This window comes from Ochotona curzoniae, unplaced genomic scaffold (genome assembly GCF_017591425.1).
Source record: "Ochotona curzoniae isolate NIBS_2020 unplaced genomic scaffold, NIBS_Ocur_1.0 scaffold_4506, whole genome shotgun sequence".
NCBI lineage: Eukaryota > Metazoa > Chordata > Mammalia > Lagomorpha > Ochotonidae > Ochotona > Ochotona curzoniae.
The window spans coordinates 53,637,678-53,654,371 of record NW_024467119.1 but is presented as its reverse complement, the minus strand read 5'-3'; the positions used below and the strand labels follow the sequence as shown (position 1 = coordinate 53,654,371).

The window sequence follows — 16,694 nt, the reverse complement described above, 5'->3', positions numbered from 1 at the left end:
TTTGGTTTTGGAGACAAGAATGGAGTTTCGCAGAGCTGTGACTTCTGTAACTGCTTCCTGGTGTCTGTGTCCCAACAGCAGAGATTACAAAACTTTTGTGAAGCACTCATTTGTGAAAGAGAATTGAGCTCACATCTGCTGACCAAAAAAACCTATATCAGATGAAAAGGGTGAAATGTGAAGACAGTAATTTCCTGAAACAAAAAATGCTCTGTTACCTTTGGAATTGATCTTTGGAATTTAAAAAATGTTAATAACAATTAAACTTGCAAGATAAAATATATTGTCAAATACTACAGTGTTCCTATCGTGTTACTTTTCTTCTTTTTGAAAAAGCTTATAGCCTAACTGTCAAAATATTAGTTTTTATTTTTGAGCAAATTCAAATCTAGCAAGATCTCTGAGGGGTCCTCTAAGGCATCCTTACCTTTGCAGTTAGACAATTTTTTCAGTGTTGTTCAGATACGAAGGAGGCATGCTTATGCTGCCAGCTCCCCGCCATCTGTGCAGTGTACATCAGAGACATAGTTTTATGTTGATGATATGATTCCCTCTGCTTCTGCCATTCCTTGATGGTTTTCTTTCACCTGTTGACATCAATGATGTCTGGGCCTTGCCTGTATGATAGCACCTTTCTGCTGCATTCTTGAGATGTCCAAAATTGTGTAATACATACTTATGTATGTTATTTTTTATTATTAAATATGTATTTCCTAAGGCTCTACATTTATATAATTCCTTTATCCTGCAGACCTCTGAACAAACTTAATGGTTTTATTCATAGGCAGGTTATAGTTGCCACTCTCACATGTCAGAAAGCATGCTTGATATGCTTTTAGGTAAATTGAATGAATTCAGTTCTCTTTGGATTGGTTGCATCTGGTTTTTTAAATTTAAGACCCTGTGACTTTGTCAGTTTCACTTTGCATCATTCTTTGAATCCTTATATAATGCTTCCCTTTCCCCAACTCCCAATTTGAAAAGAATATTTAGCGTTTGCTGCATGCCATCTTTTGGACTATGTGGAGACTAAAGGTGAAACTTGATGGACAAGTACCATTCCATTTACTACATCTGTCCTGTCTTTGCTGATCTTTTCTATCTTCCAGATGATAAGGGACACATCTTAAATTTTTTTATGTCTTCCAACAGTGTGTCACTCAGTGCCTCATGGGGAATTTTTCAGGTGGATTTATTCTCTCCAACACAAAGTCCAGAATTTACCTAGATTGCTGTCAAATCCTTTGCAAACAGAGATTGGAATATTTTGATTAATTGGTGTGTAGATCTTTGCAGAGGAAGTAGGTATCAGTGTTGTTGCGTAAGTCAGTCTTTGGTGGTGCCTAGCTTTCTATGTTTAGGACTCAGCCTTTGCAGAGAGCTTTCTGTTGGTGAGGATACTCCCTGCAACTTGATATTTATATATAGATATATAGATCATTGATATGTATGGATATAGATATATAGAGAGAGGGAGAGAGAGAGGCTGTCTTAAATTTGTAAGAATTACACCTCTGCTTCCACAACTCTGACAGTTGTATTTTTCATGTTTGACTTCCATTCTGTTATTTGAAGCTTAACCTTTTTGCCTTCTACGCTTAATATGCTATTTATTTGTAAAAACATTTTTATTTTTTATGTTTTTACCTTATTTACTTTTATTATTTCACTTTCTCTTCCCCTTATATGTCCTTATATTTTCATTGTGTTTTGTTTTTATGTATCAAACTTTAGATTCATAGTTTTTAATAGTAAGCACAGCTTTCTCCTTAAAATAAAAAAAATTTCTATTTTTGTAATTAGTCCTTTTTTGATAAGAATTCTGAAAAAGAAAGCACATCTAAGCAGTAATGATGCAGGAAAAGAAGTAGTTTCTCTACATAATTTGAGTCATGACACTTTGTCACTTCACCAGCACTTTTGCTTTTCTAAGGATTATAGAGTGTTCTTTATAGCGTACAGCTCTCACACTTTTCGCAGAATTTTTACCAACAGATATATTTTCCATTCCTTTTGAAGCTTTCTTCATGTGCGTAAGAAAATATTGCTGTCCAGAATGCTGACTCCCATTTTTTTACAAGGGTTTTCAGACTTTGAATGCTTTTTATGTTTATTGTTTTCTTATTTTCTTATTGCCATAATATTATGCCTCTATGTGAGCCGGAATGATTTTCTATCACTAGAATAGGCCAACTAGAATAATTTAATGATTGACAAACTGCAGATGGTGGGATGATTCCATCCCTAGCCAAACAGCCAGCAGAAAAGGCATTACACATAAAGTCGCTTCTTATGGCATGTAAGAGTTTCTGAGCAAAGGCCCTTGTGCGGTTGCTTTATATAATGGCTCAAAAAGTCTTTTAGTTAAGCAGTTCCCTCTTTCATCTCCTGCCGTTGTTAGCCAAAGCTTCAGTGAACATGGCTTCAGAAGTTCCAGAAACACTGCTGGCACACTCTGCATCTGCGTATTAGAAGAGATTTTTTCCAAAATCCCCTACAGGCTTATCCCTCTCAGAAACCACAGACTGTCACTTGCTTCTGTCCACACCACCATGGAATCGCCACCATGACTTGGTTTATCAGGTCTTATGTAAGTCTGCAAATTAGAGTCGCTTGGGGTCTGGACTCTGGGATGAGTGTTTAGCCTGGTAGCTAACGCATCACATCCTAGAGTGATCCAGGTTAGCTTGCACATCCACTTCTTCAGCATCCCATCAGTGCGCACCTGAGAAGCAGCATGCACATTAGAGTCACTAGGGTTCTTTGCAAATGTCAACACTGAAGTGTTTAGCCTAACAATTAAGACATTGCATCTAGTGGCAGAGTAATTGGAGCTATCTTGCAGTTCCAGCTCCTCACTTCGTCTTCCCGTCAATGCAGACCTGAGAGGCAGTGGTGGTTCCTTACTGCTTGCATTTCTAACACCTGCATAGAAGCCTTGATTGCCTTTCCTGCTCCTAACCTTGACTCTGTTACAATTTGCCAGTTCTTGACTTGCAGGCGTTGGGGAGTGAACCAGTGAATGTCAGTGTCTGCTCTCTGTTGCTTTCTCAGAAGATTGTGTATGTGTATGAGTGTGTCTCTGTGTGTAATATAAACTGTGCATATTGCATAGCATGTTATCTATATATGTATATAATATAGATGTATTTGTTCATATGCCTTTCAAATGAATAAAGCAAAGAAAAAAAGAGAGCCAAAGCTCAGGCTGCAGCCGAGAATACAAAGTCAGTTTCTAAGGATAGCTCACAAGTATCCTCATAAAGCGCATCAGATTCCAAGGAGCAGCAAGTTGGAAACCCCACCAGCCCAATCGAGTCATCCTGCCAGTGAGGCTAGGGAAGTGTGCTGTGTACCCCAGAGTGCTTGCCCTGAAGCAAGGTGACCAGGGTCCTGCTCCAGGACAAAGAAAAAGGAGAAAGGGCTGAGAAATGAACCTGGCAGAGCCACTCCAGATGTTGGATTGGAGTAAGAGCTCTTTGAGTTTTCATTTCAACCCAATTGGGAAACCTTGATCTTATTTTCATATGAATGTTTATTCATCTATGAAGTGAGAATAGCCATAGCAAATTTGCAGTCCAGCTTTGCAGTGAAATAGAAAATTAAAAAGATCCTGACAGTCCATACCATTTTGCTAGCATTCTGCCAGCTAGCACAAAGCAGGCAGTCTCTGGTCAATGGGGCAGTGGCAGCAGAGTTTCAGTAATAGGAGGAGTTGGAGCAAAAGTGGGAGTCGTTACTGTTGATGTTGTAATTGCTGTCATTAGTGTAGTGACTGCCTTAGAGACCAGTGGTCCGGATCTGGAGTCCTTGTCTCTGACTACTCATTATGAGCTCCTGGAGGGCTTTGGAAATGTGAGTTGCTGACTCTGCCTGAAAGGGCAAAATCAGGTACCAAGCAGCAGTGGATTCGGGAGAGATTTTATCATGGTTGGAATGGCGAGATTTGCAGCAATTCAGAACTGTTGAAATACTGAAACCACTTGAGCAGAGGACTCTCAGAGCATACCCAACAACAGGGACCCTGGGATGGTTGGGAGGCTGGGTGTGACTTCTCCCTTTACCTTCCCTCTTCCCTCAGATACAGGAAGGAAAAGAGAATATGGAAACAGTGGTCTTACCCACTTTCTGGTAGCCCTTGACCCTTTGTTCCCCAATCAACTATGTAAAGATCATCAAAATAAAATAATAACAAAAAATAAAAATGTTCCCGTAGAATGTGAACATGGAGGCAGGCTTAAAATCTAGTGGGCCAAAAATTAGGAGACTATTCGAGAAAAACTGCTTGGTCTAAATGACCACTATTGTAAATGGATTGGCTTGAGAGACACCTGCAGCCCCAGGAGAAGAAGGCATTTGGACCAGTTTGAAAGGTTTTTTTTGTTTGTTTGTTTTGCCACCTTGATGTCTGACACTCCCTTCTGTCTGCAAACACTGGAGTGTCCCTGGCTGCCTAACCCTCTTGCTTTAACGTTTCATTCTGTGGGACTCGAGTGGATTAATGGATTAATGAATAAGGGACCCGTGGCCTCCTTGTTCCTATTCAAAGACTGTGTGTAACACTTTAATACAAAAATTCTATTCTATTTACAGTGGTTATTTTTAGTTTTCTATATGTGGATTGTGCGATTCATTTTCCCAGTGTACAGGAAGTGTGTTTTCCATTAGCTGCAATGCAGAACCGATTATCGATGTGTTATGTGGAAACCTGCTTTAAATATTCTCCTAGCTCTCTGTGGGCTTCCCCAAAAGTTATAATTTTTAGGTGCATTGTTTATTGAGTCATGGGTATGTTCTGTCATATGTTGAAAGATCACACTGGCTGTATGAAAAAAAAAAGAACAGTGAATAAAAGGCCACAAAAACTGTAAACATCTGTAAAAGAAGTTTGCTAGACGAGGCTGCTTTTTAGAGAACTCAGCACACACTGATTGTGTGCAGCTGCTGGCACACGCACTGTGAGATTCAAGGCCATTGTGAGAGATATGGCAGTGAGGGCTGCAGCTCCATCCTCTTAGCTGTGTGTTCTGAAACCCCAGGCTCAACACTCACAGACTAGCCTGTGAATCTCACCTGTGATACTGTTGCAAGTCTGATGTCTTCTAGAACCCACTGGTCCTCTTTGGTAGGAGCTGTTCCTGCCAAGGTGATTACTTGTGCCCCAGGAAGGTGGAGGAATCCGGAAATAGCAACAAATTCACAATCTCCATCTGGCTGCAGCGGATCATTGCCTGTCCCTGTTGCATGTTTGGAGGATCTGCGGCATGCAGAACTGAATAAGCTACCAATGCCGGCCCCTGGATATGGACACCCCACCATACAAAAATACAGGCAACCTCTTTGGACACATGTGCTCCACCTGGACATGCTGGGCTGGGGGAACAGGCGTCGAGTGTTGGAAACCTGCAGCTGATCAGGGCACAGGGTTGTGACTGGCAACAGGGCAATCACTGCATCACTGGCCAGACAGCATTGCTGATTTCCAAGAGAGCTTAGTGTTCACATGATCCTTCTTTCTCATATCAGGATGGATTATCTAGATAAGCCACTGCGGGATGTTTATAAGCCACTGTGATGTTTATTGTTTCAGAATACCTTGAAAGCAGCTTTTTAAAGGTTTTATTTTAAACTTTGAATTGTTATTCATTCATTTGAAATTTTTTGTTTATACAAGAGAGAGATGGGGAGGGGAGGGAGAGCTTTTATCCTCTGGTTCACTCCCCATATGCCCACAGCAGCTTGAGATTGGCATAGGCCAAATCCAGGAGGTCGGAGCTCAGTGCAGGTCATCCTACATGGTGGGGATGAACCAGTTACTCAGGCTGTCAGGGTCACCTCACAGGTGAGCAGGAAGCCAGCATTGGGAGTGTGAGCCAGGAACTCAGGCATTCAGATACAATACCCCTGGCACTGCAACCAGCATCTTAACTGCCAGGCCTTACACTTGCTGCTCTTACCTTTTTTATGAGGAGAATGTCAAACCTACAAAAGCAGAGAGAATAGAAAAATGAATCCTCAATGTTTCCTCAGCCAAGTTTAACTATTCTTTTTCCAAAGACTCCATAGATAACTCCCGAAGTGCCCCCAAGCCACAAATCTTGAATTTTGTGTAAAACTCAATGATATTGAATCCAAGTGTGGGTATATTTCTGGTAGTAGTATTCTGTAAAAGTTGTTGACCTAAATGATGATAACATTATAACATTTTTTAGATTAGTGCTTTTCATAACTGTGGTTCCAAACTGTGGTTGTTGCTGTAAGGTGAATAAAGAAATTGTGAAGAACCTTTTAGAATTCTGACAGAATTTTGGCAATGTTGTGATATTCAAGTACATGATTTTTCTAGTAATTTCTTTTTTATTGTATTTCATAAAAATACAGGCTCAGGAAGTACCATCTTTCACTATATTGTTTGAGAAATGTTATCTCTACAGTATTTCAGTAAGTTTTGTCTCCTAAGGAACATTAAGCAACACCCGGAATATCTGGAGTTGTCACAACTGGCATGTGTGGTGGGAGATGTGCCAGGATGAGGTGTTGTGTTAATATCTAGTGAGTACCTAGGACGGTGCTCCCCAAGAAACAAGGGTTTGTCACTGGAGTCAGTGCTGCTCAGGATGGGGATCCCTGGGGCAATGTCATGGTGGTGTTAGGCTGCTTTGCAGCATGTCCCAGGAAGATTTGACAGACAGCTCTCACTGGGGTACAGGCTAAGAGTCTTGATTGTAAGTGATCATCTTTTCCTAAGACCCCATGCTCCACACTTGGAAATTAGCAAGACTTCCCATTGCTTCCTTTAGAGTGAAATAAAACTGCTCCAAATCTTTTAAAACGAAATGGCAGCCCTTTTGTTCACATGTTCCCAATTTCATCTCTGTCGCAGCTGGCGATATGTCCAACAGAAAAGCAGCCATTTCTTGTAGCACCTGAGAAAACGGCAATGTGTGCTGAGACATTTCCTAATTAAGAAAGTCACACCGAATTCGTGGTTCGTGTGATTTTCATTAAGACATAAAAAATATCATCTGGTAAATTCTGTATTTTTGTTTTCTTTTCTGAACTCTATTAGGCTATGCATTAGTAGCTATAAAATACTTTCATCTCAGGAAAGCAATCAAGTGAAAATTTTGTGGGCCAAAGATCATTTTAGGTCTTGACATACTTTTGTACATGTGTGAGGGAGAGCCAAACGCTGACTTCCACATCGGATTCCCCTGTGGTCAGTTTTTTCTCTTTTTGCTATCCAAATTGCTCACGTGGAAATCATTTCAATAAGCACAGACACTGCGTCTTTGTTAAAACTTTGAGCAAGATGTAGAGAAAAGGTGTGTCTGAGATACAGCCATAGCAAAGTTCATGTTTTACTCACTGGTTGAATCCTCTCTTGAGCAAACTTGTTCTTACACATTTTCAAAATCCACAGGCTCTCACATCTTCACCGTATTACTGAGTTTCTTTCTTAATTCCATGCTAATTTGCTTGTTTTTATTGTGGTCAGGTTACCTGTGCCATAGAAGAGCATGCATTGAGTATCACTCTATGTTTTCCTGAACCTAGTCCCCAACTATAATGGAAAGAACTCACTTGTTGGATGGTTTCTGTCTGTTGGTAGAAAATGTGAAAAGATCCACAGGAAATCTAGATTATGTACCTCCTGCTTGTGGATTGTCTACCCATGTTCTGTTGTTGGTGGGTCCATCCAAAGATGCAAAGCTGATCCTTCCTTGTCTTTGGTAGCCTGGGGATGGGCCATGCTGCTTAGTCTCCCCGCAAGCAGTTCTTTGCTGAACTCATAACGTATGTGCGATACATTCTCTCTCTCAAACAACAACAACAACAACAGCAAACCAACTTCACATTCAGGTCACTTCAAACTTTATCAAGAGCGAAGTTTTCTTTCTACAGTCTTCTCAAATTACACTGAGATTTCTTATTTCAGTGCATATTAGCAAAAAAATGTAACATTTGCAACTACCATTCTTTTGTGTCAGTGGACATTTGCAACATAAAGTACAATATTTTATTAGCTGTTTCAGATGATGCATGGGAAAAAAAAAAACCTGTAAACTCTGCCTCCTTAATGAATTCTGTCAAGTGTTCTTTAGTAAAGCTTGACTAATTAGGTTCATGATTAATTTTGTTTTTGGGAGATTGCAATTTAGCTGATAATCGACTGCCTCCATTTCATGCTGGCTCCCAAGTTATGATAAAGGAAATACTGCGTGTCAATTAATTAATCATTAAAAGGCAGAGAAATCAAGAACCTAAACATTTTGTCTCCAGTTAAACCCAGCTGATGAGTTAAAATGTGTAACTTACACTGTATATTCCATTCTGATTGTGTTAGAAACAGCAATTCTACGGTGCTTTATTGAGTCTTGTTTTGTACTCACATAAAAAAATTTTATAATGATAGGGGAAAATGTAATGGAATTAGGGTAGGATTTCCCCAATTGTAAGAAGTAAGAGAATACGCAGGATTTTTCTGTGAGGGATGGTTGAGGAGGTAAGTCCTTCGGAAATCAAACAAATATACACACTGGCTTCCACACTGCGGCCACAGGTGTCCAAGAGTTGGTTCCTGTGTGTCACTGGAAAAGTAGCACAAAGCTCATGCTTGGCACTGTTGCCCAGCCTGACAGTAAGATGTCAGAACCAACTATTCCTTCCTAAGCTTGCTTACTCGAAAGGCCCCTTGCTGTGTCTACAGTTGTAATTACCTGAACCATTGGTGATATTCAGTTAGCCTTATGGTAAGGATGGACAGTGAAGATTATAAACTAAATTCTGATGTACCCTTGCTCATATGCATCAGTCCCTTTGCACTACTTAGGACTAAATATATTCATGGAATATTCTAGTGGCAAGGAGAATTTTTCCCTCAATTTTGGGGAAAGGGACAGCAACAGTAATAGATATCTCCTTAATATCATACCCAGTACCATGCAGCCTGCTTTCTATGTCGCCTTCTTTCTGCCCATCTCTAATTCCCATGTGAGAATTGGTATTTCTGTGACATGGCCTATTAGAGGTAATGAGAAGAAATTGGTAAGGAGGGTGAGTGAGTTTCCTTTGCTTGTATCTGAGTTCATTGACCCTCTTTACTTTTGGGGTGAATGACCGATGACCTTTTGGCTCTGCCGCTATACTAGAGCTGTTTACCAGAGCCGGAGCTCTCTGACAATTGCTTTGACCTCCTTCACCATGGATTGGAATTCCCTTTAAGGGTGAACTATAGAAGCTCGTTCAAGGAGCATGATAGGCAGGTTGACTCGTATTTGTTAGAAATCCTATCCCTCATTGTGACATGTGCAGGAACAGTATAGACTCATGGTGTAAGATCTGGGACTGAAGAAGAGAGACAGGAGTGAATTGAAAGGCCAGCAAGGCTGCTTCTTACTGTGCCTAGGCTGCTGAAGGACTCAGATTTTTTTTTTTAGACTGATGTAGAAATAAGATCATGAGGGCTTTAGGAAGCATCTCTTAGAGCAAAGCCCTAGAGACTCTCAAACTTCAAGTGGTTCCAGATAGAAAAGGTGGAGTCTAAACAGATTAAAAAAAAAACACCTACTTCTTATAACTGGGCCCTCTGAACTGCCGTTCTCCGTCTCTTCGAACTGGAGGAATCTTTAACGTTATCATTTATGCGCCCTATTCTCACACCAATAGATGATGGTGGCTGTATGTCCAGGTTTGTTTGTTGAGGGGGAAAATACATAATTAAAGTAGCATAATTTCTGTGTCATCTGTAAGTATGTTTAATTAATTATCAAAAGCCTGCATAAAATTTGGAAAATATCAATATGTGAATAAGTGAATATGTATGTAAAAGGCATCATTTTTTCAATTTTAGCTAAATGCTCGAAATACATGTGAGTTGTTAAACCTCTTTTGATAATTACCAATCCCCGTGCTGCGTCAGAATTTCAAGATATTGGATAGGAATCTCTCAGATTCTTCAGGGCAATGTTCAGAATGCCCATCTAGATGGTCCTTCGTAGGATGAAGATAGGGAAAGAGCAAAGGAGTTAGGGAGCTGCTCTCAGTGGGGGTGCAGACACCTTGATTTTGGTTGCCTTCCCCTCCCTGAAGCCTCCTCTCATTCTCTTAGGATGATTTTTGTCAGTGTTTATATATTTGTGGGTTCTTTTTTCAGAATGTAATTTTAAGCAAAGCATCTGAATATAATAAAAGCCACAATTAGAAACCAATCTCAGCAACTCCCAGGAGTTCACCAGTTAAATACTTACATTGTTTGCTTACCTCAAGAGTTTTGAATAAATAGGTACCACAGGTTATGTAATATGTGAAAACATATTTTATTTATTCAGGATTTTAAAAAGTACAAAGACACATCATTTTGGGGCGAGTACTACAGAGAAAAACTCAATAACTTTTCCTGATTGTTTTGAACATTCATCTAAAACACAGAGCTTTACGTCTTCAAAGTAATGCATGTAGTTTCTTCTATCTCTGGCTATTTGCTGGGCAACTCATACCCTAGGAGAAAAACCCTATTCAGAACACGCAGGAAGGCCAGCAACAATCATCTGAACCTTTTAAAACTAATAATGATTCCCTGGATCTTCCAAGTGCAGTAATAACCTCACGGTGAGGATGCAGCGCCTGCACAGCATTTGCCAAGGTTGCAGTCTCAAGACTCTGTTTTTAACGGATTCAGGAAAAAGGAGATAAGCTCTATGGTCAGGCAAGAGGGTAAGGAGTGTCCAACCATAATGGTGGACACTAGCAAAGTTGTACTCAACATGCAACTGGGGACTAGACAGAATCTACCTTTGGCAAACTATTTTGGAATCACTGCAGGTTGAGGAAAGTGATCTTAGAATTGGTAAGCACAGCCCTTCCTTTTCAGTGTGTTTGGAGTTCAGATTTAAAATACTTGGCCTACCAGAAAACCGTATGGCAAGAAATAAATGTGAAACAGTCTTTGATCGATAAAGCCAGAGGTTTCCTGGCAAGAGGAAATGCAAATGCAGTCTGGAGGGACTTAACCTCAACGTAGGGGTCACAAGATTTGAATAGATAAAGACCACCAAACATGAGCTCAAGCTTTCAAATTCCAGAAATACACACAGAAACAAGAGCCAAGAGCAGGAGACAAGAGGAACCACAGATAGCAGAACAAGACTTTCAAAGAACTTTGAAGATAATGATTTATCAGACAAAGAGGATTATGCAAATACCTAGAGTATTTTTAAGTAGATCTAAGCAACATAAGTAAAAAAAATCATATTGCATCAAAATATTAATTGTAATTGGAAGAGAAGTAAATAAAACTTCCAGAAATCAAAAACATAGACGTGTTTTAAAGTTTACTTGGTCCTACTAACGACTAAAAATTGATCATTGGTTCTAATAATTTGCATAAAGTGCAGCACAAAATGGAAATGGCAGTAAGGTTAAAAGACATATAAAGATTGGAGAATCTTTTATGCATCTAATTGCAATTAGAGGCTTTCACTCAATAAAAAATGAGAAGTAAAATTAGTTTCCACTACCAAATGAGTTTATAACAGACCCTGAAAGGTCAGATATGTGGAAAAGCATAAAAAATAATAAATGATTAGTTTTCCATCTGTAAAACTAGGCTATGCGAGCTATATGAAACAATAATGATTCCATAGTAGGCATAACAACGAATTGAATGTTTGTGTTCTCAGATTCTCATGTTGAGGTCCTAACTTCCAACGTGATAGTAGAATGAAACCCTAATACATAGGCTTAGTGCGTTTATGAGGCACCAAACAGACCCGAGTTGTTTTCTCTCATTTGTTTGAAGACACAAAGTCTGCAGCCCAGAAAAGAGCCCTAACCATAACAGTCATGCTGGGACCTTGGTTTTGGACATTGGCCTTCAGCATTGAAAAACACTGAGTTTGGATCATTGATGAGCCACCCAGTCCATGATATTTTATTAGAGTTGCTCAAGCTTAAAAAAAAAGTAAAATAGGGACCACTATTGTGTCATAACAAATAAAGATACCACCTGTGAAGCCGCAGTCCGCCATGGACACCAGTATCCTAAAAAGCACTGGTTTAAATCTGGGCTGCGGTACTTCCAGTCTAGCTCCCTGTCAACAGCTTGGGAAAGGCAGCAGAGATTGTCCTGTCACTAATGACAGACCCAGAAGCAGCTCCAGCTGCTTCCTTCTGCCTGGCCCAACACACATTTGTGGCCGTTTGGGGACTGAAACAGCAGATGTCTCTATCTCTCTGTAACTCTGACATTCAGACAAGAAAATAAGTCTTGAAATTAAAACTAGAAAGATGATTAAGACCAAGATACATAATAAATATTGCTACACACTTACAAGTAGAACAGGAGACCTGAACCGAGTTCAGGGCTCCTAGCTTCAGCTGGGTCTAATCCCAGCTGTTTTAGGCAATTAGGGGAGTCGACCAGTTGATGGACAGTATCTGAGGGGCTGTTTCTCCCTTCCTTTCACATACAGATGTAATTAATTATATGCTAACTATAAGAAATAGTTTATTATATATAAAAATATTTAAAAGCAAATCTGTGGCTATCCCCCCAAAATGCTTGTAGCTGTATTACAAACATATTAATCCTAGATAAAAATGATACTTATGCAAAAAGGGTCATTTCAAAATGATGAAAGTTCCTATTTCTAGTAACAGGAGACAGATGGTTTTGATTTAATAACATCCAACTTAATGGTGCTCAACTTTACTTTGATCGAAAACAACAAATTTGTTAGAAGCTGTGGATGGCATTTTGAGTTCATTTCTCTTGTCAAAAATTTGTGGGATTATAGATACTTGAATTCATTTCTGGGATTTCTATCCTGTTCCATTAATCTGTATCTCTAGTTTTTGTACAAGTACCAATATGTTTTGATTATAGCTTCCCTGGAGGAGGTTTTGAAATCTAGTATTGTGAGGACTGCAATACTAGAGAGAGAGAGTAGATATTGTGTACATATTGTATGTATTGTACATATATATGTATTGCATATATTGTATGTATTGCATATGTATGTATAATATATATGTGTATATACATATATGTATTTCTTTAGCTATTCAGGTCTATTGTGTTTCCATTTGAATTTTTAGCAACATATTTTCTTTATCTGAGTATACTGAGGGTATTTTGATTGAGATAACATTGAAACTATAAATTGATTTCAATAATATGAGCATTTTATTGATTTTTAGTTCAACCAATTCACAAATATGGAAGATTATTTGCATTGTTTTTAGTATCTTCTCTTTTTCAAATTTTGTGATTTTCATTATAGAAGTCTCTCACATACTTAGCTATATTTATTCCAAGCTGTGTATAGTTTTTTGCAGTTGTTGTGAATGGAACTGATTTGACAGCTTCCTTCTCAGTCATAGAATTGTTTCTGGAAAAAAAGACAATTGAGTTTTGCATGTGGATTTTATATTCTGAGACCTTACTGAAATCTCTTATGGGTTCTCAATAGGATCCTTTGATTCCTGCATAAGTAGAATCATGTCATCTGCAAACAGTGATAACTTGACCTACCCCCTTTCATTTCTTTGTCTTGCCTAATAGCTCTGGATAAAACTTGAGGACTATGATGAAGAGCAGTGCTGATAGTGGGCATTATTGTTCCAGATCTTAGTAGGCCTTGCTTCAGGCTTTCCCCGCAGTCAGTATGATGCTGGCTGTTGGTTTTTATGTATTGCACTGATTGTGTTGAGGGATGTTCTTTCTATACCCAGATTGCTTGATATTTTTATCCTAAAAGAATGTTGCATTTTATCCAATGTTTTATCTAAGTCCTTCAATATAATTATATGAGTTTTATGTTTTAGTTTGTGTATGTGATATATCATATTTATTGATTTATATATGTTGAACCATCTGCATATCAGTGATTAATCCTACTTAGTCTGGGTGAATGAATCAATTTTCTGATGTGTTGTATTAAATTAGCTAATATGTTGTTTATCCTTTTTTTTATTTGTTTGCATGCTTGTTTTATTTTTCATCTGTATTTATACAAGATATTAGTTTACAGTTTTCTTTCTTTGTCATACAATTTTTGTTTGTTTGTTTGAGGATTAAGGTGATTTGGGCTTCACAGAAAGAGTTTGGGAAGATTTATTCCCTTGCAATGGTTTTGAATAGTTGAGAGCAGTGGGAATTAGAGCTTTTTGAAGAGTTTGGTAGAATTCAGCAGCGAATTCTTTTTTTCAAAAAAAAAAAAAAAGGCAGCTCTTGAATTAGCTTATCTCACTGATCTTTTGTAACATTTTCTTGGTTAATTTTGTTTATTTTTTCTCTAGCTTTGATTATTTTCTTCTGCTAATTTGCTGTTTGATTTATCCTAGTAAATTATTTATTTCATCAATTTTCAATTTCTTGTTATAGGAACTATATGTTTTTAAAAACTCCCATTTAACAGTGCCTTGTCTGTGGTTCATAAATTTTGATGCATTATGTGACTATCTTCATTTATATCTAGGAATTTTTGGATTTCCCTTATGGATTTTGTCTGTGGTCTACTGTTCATTGAATAAATAGCCCAATAATTTGTCTCCGTGTGTTTCCTAAGTTGTCAATTTCCAGCTTCATTCCATTGTGATCAGAAAAGATACATGGTATGATTTCAGGTGCTTTGATTAATTTGTTAAAGCTTCCTTTATGGCCTAACATATGGTCTGTCCATTGTGCTGGGAAATGGGCTGTAGATATCAGTTTTTTCTATTTGTTTCTTTGTTATATTTTTTGTCTAGTCATTGATAAAAACGAGGTGTTGAATCCACAACTAATATTTTTTGGTAGTCTATGTCTCCCTTCAGGTCTATTACAAATACATTTTCTTTATAAATAACTTGGTGGCTTGGCTCCATATGCATTTATTATTGTTACTTTTTCATGTTGAAATGATGCTTTAGGCATTACGTAATGTCTTTATTCATCACTTTTAATAATTTTTGCATTAAATGTATTTTCTCTGATATTAGAACTCTTGCTCCATTTTCCTTTCTCTTCTATTCTTTCGTTAAACTCTTTCTGCATCTTTGTTGTTGAAGTGTGTTTCTTATAGATAGCAAGTAGCTGGGTCATTTTTTTTTTTTGTATATTTTGCCTGGAGAATTTAAGCCATTTGCATTTAAGGTTATTATTGAAAAATAACAACTTGGTCTCAGCATTTTTTCATATATTATTATTGTTTGCTTTGGATTTCCTTTGCACACTACTAGGCAATGTTATACCTCTCATGTTACTACAATATCTGATAAATTTGGTTTAAAGGGTTTTTTTATTCCCAGGAAACGCTATGAAACAGTCATTTGTACCATACTGTTCAAGGATTCCCACACATTCTTGGTTCATGATATGCTTGATATCTTAGTGCATTTTTATGACACGTAGGCCAGAAGACGCAACCTGAAGGTTCAGTTTAAGTTGTTAGATCACAGCAACTACCAGTGCCTAGCTCTGCTGAGGTAAGGCATCATCAAAAAGAATGTAGTGACAAAAACACTTAACCTGAACTGCCTGGAGTAAGTGTTTGCATGGTGTCTCATAACAGTGACTATTGCTGCATCTTCTGAGAATGTAGCTCACAGCCCTGTGCATTGGCGACAACACCCTGCACACTTAAGTCAACCCCTGCACCGCTGTCCCAATGAACACGTGACAAGTAGGGCTCTGCCTTCACTCTTTATTGTGGTCTCTTTCACTGACTACAGGAGAAGCCGTACAAGTGCTCAGACTGCAGCAAAGCCTTCAGCCAGAAGCGAGGCCTCGATGAGCACAAGAGGACCCACACTGGAGAAAAGCCTTTCCAGTGTGATGTGAGTTGGCATTTTCTTTTCTTTCTCCAGCGTTTTCCAATATCGTGTGTAAATATGTGCGTACCTGTATGCATGTATAGATCTGTGTGTGTATATCGACTTTTCATTAAATATGATTTACAGAAAGCAAATACACACTGATTTCCTTTTAAAAATTTCTGTGCCATTCTAACGGCATCAGATTGAAGTTGTTCTTCCAATGTGTAATATATAATTGATTGGTATGAGGAATTTTTCATGTATCTGCCTAAATATTTGGCACGTTGGGATAATGATACATGAAATGGTACAATTGACATTCCATTAGTTGTACTAACTGCTAAATCCAAAGAATTGCTAAAATAAGCTATTTTGGGTTTAACAATAGTAAATTATTTAGAATTTCTAAATTCATAATTTCTGCTTCTTATTTTAATTTAAATGGTATTATTACAAGTATCTGTTCAGATTGCTTAATAAAAGAAAAACACTGTTGTCGATAAAATGTATTGTTTGGGAATATTAGTTTAGGAATTGAAATGTCCTATCCGCCAGTAGTGTATGAGGTTGATAATTGACAGAGATTTGACACAGGTGTTAGGAAAAGTTCTGGGATGCATATTTCTGATACAGAAATGAAGATACGAATGTGGCTGACTCTCAGAGCACACATCAGCAGCAAGCAGAAGCAGAGTAGCAAAGTAGGAGTCAACCCATATAGTATGCACGTGGCGTTTAAGTGGAAACCTCGCCACTGGGTCTCATGCCTTTACCCTGTGTTGAATACTTTTGTTTAATATAATATTAAAAGCATATGTTTTGTCTCCAACTGTATTCTTTACTTCTGTGTGTTCAAAATTTGCCAGTTTTTAGTTGTAACCCAGTTGGCTCTACTG

General features: G+C 38.3%; 1 protein-coding gene across 3 annotated transcripts in view; it reads left to right on the top strand.

The window, feature by feature from the left end:
• Positions 1 to 16,694, top strand: part of PRDM5 (PR/SET domain 5) — a 161,514-nt gene that overhangs the window by 141,774 nt on the left and 3,046 nt on the right. For 2 of the 3 annotated variants that reach the window (XM_040966830.1, XM_040966831.1), the window contains one exon: positions 15,715 to 15,819. The exons of the other annotated variant lie outside the window; for it this stretch is intronic. In XM_040966830.1, the coding sequence (XP_040822764.1) occupies positions 15,715 to 15,819 (105 nt within the window). The remainder of the gene's footprint in view (positions 1 to 15,714; positions 15,820 to 16,694) is intronic. 3 annotated transcript variants of the gene reach the window in all.